The sequence below is a fragment of the Physcomitrium patens genome, chromosome 7 (assembly GCF_059467195.1).
Source record: "Physcomitrium patens ecotype Gransden chromosome 7, ASM5946719v1, whole genome shotgun sequence".
Taxonomy (NCBI): Eukaryota; Viridiplantae; Streptophyta; class Bryopsida; order Funariales; family Funariaceae; genus Physcomitrium; species Physcomitrium patens.
Window position 1 is genome coordinate 14,417,108 of NC_143416.1, and position 4,846 is coordinate 14,421,953.

Below are 4,846 nucleotides of genomic sequence, written 5' to 3' on the forward strand. Positions count from 1 at the left end.
CTCCTGTGAGAGGCAGAGAGGAACAACTGGCGAGAGCAGGGTAGAACGGGTGAGCAAGCCCGTGACGTGGGTTCTAATTGTCAGCACGCCCCGCATTCGGGCCAAAAGCGCCCCAGTCCCCGTTACCGAAGATGCGCGACGATTATCGAGATTTTGGGTGCTTTTCGACGATCCCGGCAGCTTGCGACCTCGGTCGGAGCTCCATGCCAGGATCCCATCGGGGACCGATCCCTGCCAGCCGTCGTCCGCCACAGCGCCTCATGCCTCCCCCGCGCTGCATCCCTCCTCACTTTCACTGGTCCTCACAGCCGGATCTGGATCCACGGTCCAATCCTGTGCTCCTGAGCCTTTGTGGTATTTAGTGCTACCCCGATCTTTGCTTCTCTGCTGCACAGTTGCATTACTGGCACTGCTACCGTGGCATCAGTCCCCTCGTTGTGCTAGTTCTAAGATTTGTTTTTTTACTTTCCAGTGGGAACGAAAAATGAACCGGTCGCACGATGCCTTAGTAACCGGAGTCATTCCACGTGTTGACCCCGGGTTCCATGAGAGCTGCCTGTGTTGCTCGTGAACGCCACGATTTGAGCCCTTCAAGTAACCCAGTGAGCCCCCGTTTGTCCAGATCACAGTCGCGTTTTCACTTGTATGCCCATTTCGAATCAGCGGTGTTGCGTAGATTACACTTCCAGCAGTTTCTGTGAACGCTCTGGTGAGCAGCAGTTAACCTACTCGTTTTGTTTCGGAATTGGATTCCAGGTGGAATATTGGGGCCGTATACTCATGGTCGTATTTTTGGTTGTTAAAGCTGTCCTGGCCGGTTCTCAGCGATGTCATGTGTGTTGGGTTCGCAAGTCGCTTTCAGGAGTTTATGTTTTCTACTTTGGGTATTAGATGCTGGTGTTTGCATGGTGGTAACTAGATTTGGCCAATCTTAGAGGCGGTGCAAACGTATATAAAGAGAGAGAGTGTAGTATCAGGTTTGCGGGGTGCATGCGACTTGATGTCGACAATGTGGCGAGTATATGTAGACAATGCTACTGTCTGTTTTTTATGCTTGGTTTACTGAATTCAATTACGGTTTGGTTTTTGATGATCAGGTGCTGAGGTTGAACGCAAAGTCTTGAAAAGTTTTGGGGAAAAATCTTCATACATTACAAAGAGATGGCTACCGCTGGAGAACGTGCTGCTATTGGTGCGGAGACTGCTCGCATGGAGGGCCGTGGTGCCGCAGGCCAAGGTATAGAAGCTGCTAAGGCTGCCGCTACTGGTTTGGGACGCACCGGGCGTAGACGCGAGAGGCTCCCCGGACACCGCAGAAGTAGAAGCAGGAGCAGCTCCTTGAGCAGCTCCGATGAGGAAGGGAGGCGTCGTCATCATGGGCTTCATGGCACGGAGGGTGTGAGGACCGTTGTAAGCAATGAGGGCGAAGCTTACTGTCCGAATCCGAATCTGAGGAATCTGGTAAGCTTAGCATTTTCTAATTAATCCTTCATGTTTATTTGATCCAGCAATCGCCATTGCCGTGATTGGACGCATAAGGACTACAATTGATTCCTATCCCAATGTGAAGTTAGATTTCGCACTGAAATTTAGCTTCGGTGTGAAATTAGATTACAATCTCGGTTCAAGATGGATGACACTGAGTCGTAGCCTTTGTATGTGTTCTGCAGCCGAAGGAATACGAGACCCGAGTGCAAGTAATCCAAAGGTACCCTGAAATGCGAACTGTGGAGAAGACAGACTACGTGAAGGAAATCGTCAACGAAGAGCGCACTATAATTGTGCCCAAGACTAGAGTGGTTTTGGATGAGGTCCAGCACGTCGACCGCGTGCCCATCATCAGGGATGTGCCGAAGACTAGAATGGAGACTGTGTACAGGTAAGCCACGTAGATCCTTTGGCCATCGATTTATTCGAAGGAGTAACAAATGCTTTATCTTCCTTCGGCTCTTAGAGGACTTGCGAAGGATTTGGAGTTTCACAACTTTGATTCTTGGACGACCTGTCCGGGCTCGACCTAAATAGTGTCAGCTCACATGCGACACAGAAGATTATTAGAATGTGAATTTACGCAATGGAATGTGTATTCTTCCACGGAAATATTTGGCTGACTTTGAGCATATTGCTTTTCCACAGAGTTGTCCCCGAAGAGCGCGAGGTTACTGATATGGTGCCCGTCATTGAGTACGTGGACACTCCCAGAATTGAGAGGGTTCCCAGAGTCATCATTGAGGATGTGGAGGAAAGAATCCGCGTACCCGTCATTAGGGAGGTGCCAATCACTCGCACGGTCGAGGTGCCTACCGGAAAGTAAGTGCAAAAGCTTAATTATCATCATCTGTTTTCTTCATTATACTCAACTGCGCTGAGTCACAAGTCGACGATCACCATTAAACATTACGGTCCAGTCCCAACCAAGTGTCATCCAAAAACATTATCTCTAACTCGTGCTCGCTGTGTTTTTCCCTGCAGCTACTGTGAGGCACCTGCTGGCGAGTTCGTCAACCCGTCGCACTTTAACCTTCTGGGCCACAAGCACGGCCGCAAGCACAAAGGAGGCTTGTTGAACAGGACCACAAGCTCTTCATCTTCATCTTCCGACTCCGATCGCGAGCATGGTGGTGCATTGCACACTACGGGCACCCACGGTCATCACCACCACAATCCTCTCGACACTACAACCGGAACTGGAGTAGCCCACCACAATCCCCTTGATACTACAACCGGAACTGGAGTAGGCCAGCTCCACCACAATCCCCTCGACGCTACCACTGGATCTGGGGTATCTCACCACCCCACCCCATTGAACACCACCACCGGCACCCATCGCAGCTCTTTCGATGGTTCCAACCCTGTAACTCCCAGGAAGAGGCAAGGATTGTTGGGCAAGATCCTCAACCACTAAGCTGTATATTCAACACCGGATCTAGTCTGCACCTAGTTCTTCAATCGTGTTGACGATTTTCGTAACCTTACGCACATCGACGCGAGGGCGGAGCTGACGACGCATCCTTCGGGATGCATGGGCTTTTGGGGTTGTTGAGTTTCTTACAGTCATGCTTTAGAAGCTGCTGCATCAGAGAGTATATTACCTCACGTTCACGTTGCCGGACGCTTTGCGTGTGTTTTGTAAACGTGTACATTGGTCGACGGATTGTAGTCGTCGACATTCTTGAGAACAATTTCAGAGTGGTGTAAAATTTTGTTGTTTTGGTCGTAAGCAAAGGGATCATAGGAGAAGGTTGATGTTCAGAATTGTTGGTAGTAAAGCTTTGTGATTGATCCCCCTTTCTTATCAACATTGAATAAATTGTTCTTTTTACGATTGAGCCTGCGATGAATGGCAATATCACTTTTCAATAAAATGCATATTCTGATGTTCAACTGTTAGTTGGTTCAAGCAATATTCTCCAAAACACGAAGTCCCCGTGCAAGTGTTAAAACCTGTATGTACGATAGTATTCTATATAAATGCTATGTAATTTTAGTGTTGATTAATTACGTATAGCTTTAATTATTTTATTGTCAGGATATCAATTCTAAATAAAGTAATTTTATTACTCGTAAAAATACTCATAGTTTACTCAATGCACAAGGCATCGCACCATGCCAGTAACAACTCAACAAATTCTTCATTGAGCATCTGAATGTTGCTGTCTCCTTAAACGAAATTAGAAGCTTCCAGCAAATTCATAGAAACATGTGCTTTCCCAAATACATATGTAGCATAAATATGTATAAGGATTAATCTATGGCAAAAGAATATCATAAGTTTTGATGGGATGTTGGAAAATTCCAATTACAGTATTAAAATTAAATAAACAAGCCCAGATGTGCATCTTCTTAAATAAATTGTAATAATCACTATATTATTTTGAATTCAAATTATCAAATATTTTAGAGTAAAAATAAATTCATAAATGATGTTTTAAATTTTGAATATAATATATTTATTATATTATATTAAATTAAAATATTGATATGTATTAGTAATTATAAAAATTAGAGAATTCATAATTTTTATAAAAACTATATTGAAATTAGATTAATCACTTTTGTAATGCTTATTATAAAATGCCTTATTTTCATTCAAAAATTTATGAGTTAAAAGAATGATTTAATAAAATTTTAAAATATCATAAAAAAAGAAATTAATGAATATTTTAGATTTTAAAAATAAATTAATATTATTTATATATAATATTGTAGACATAGTATTACAAAAAAATACCAATAAATTAATAGATTTCAAAGAGTAGAAATTATTATCCATAAAAAATAAACTTAATTATATCTTTTGAATAATTATGAAAAATATTTTAATAAATAATATTAAAAAAAATTAATAAAAAAATTTAAAATCTTCTAATAGAGATCACTTATATAACAGGGCATGGATAGGATATTTGTATTATTTGCACATAGAAATATGTAGTTAGAGTTGTTTTTGGGAAGTTTTTAGAATTGAAGTTAGGATAGTGGTTCATGTGGGACCTACTATAGAACCTTCTAAAAAGGCTTAAGGTGGTTATCATGGTAGGATCGATCTCTAAAATCTTTTAGAAGAGCTTTTATTTTGGTAGCTTTTATTAATGGTGTATTGATAGCCATTGTTTAGTTAAAAGTCAATTGTTGTCATCACATCAAGTACTATTTTGGAACCACAACAAGCTACTTTAAGAAATCATCTAGAAGGAGAAAAGGCGTTGCAATAGCAAAGTTTAGTAAGGAAATTACAACATGGGAGATATGGTGGAGCAATCCTAGATGGACACTCAGATACAACACCTCCTAAGTTAGATAGCCACTCTACAAGGACAAATAAAAGCTTCAAAGATAAGAAAGT

General features: G+C 42.1%; 1 protein-coding gene across 2 annotated transcripts; it reads left to right on the top strand.

Annotated features, from left to right (window-relative positions):
• The first annotated feature begins 404 nt into the window (after window positions 1–404).
• LOC112284367 (uncharacterized) lies at window positions 405–3,322 on the top strand. 2 transcript variants are annotated; one of them, XM_024524107.3, is made up of 5 exons: window positions 405–709; window positions 1,098–1,461; window positions 1,671–1,879; window positions 2,137–2,310; window positions 2,473–3,322. In XM_024524107.3, exons 2-5 carry the CDS (start codon window positions 1,162–1,164, stop codon window positions 2,903–2,905), a joined length of 1,116 nt encoding a protein of 371 aa, XP_024379875.1. In that variant the 5' UTR covers window positions 405–709; window positions 1,098–1,161; the 3' UTR covers window positions 2,906–3,322. The 2 variants fall into 2 exon arrangements, with proteins under 2 accessions (XP_024379875.1, XP_090108197.1); XM_090252071.1 differs by lacking the exon at window positions 405–709 and adding an exon at window positions 741–756.
• The last annotated feature ends 1,524 nt before the right edge of the window (window positions 3,323–4,846 follow it).

Excerpts from the sequence above, each read along its gene's own strand:
- LOC112284367 (XM_024524107.3), top strand. The coding sequence starts at position 1,162 with ATGGCTACCGCTGGAGAACGTGCTGCTATTGGTGCGGAGACTGCTCGC. Across the intron at positions 1,880-2,136 it reads AGAATGGAGACTGTGTACAG|AGTTGTCCCCGAAGAGCGCG; the intron begins GTAAGCCACGTA and ends GCTTTTCCACAG. Across the intron at positions 2,311-2,472 it reads GTCGAGGTGCCTACCGGAAA|CTACTGTGAGGCACCTGCTG; the intron begins GTAAGTGCAAAA and ends TTTTCCCTGCAG.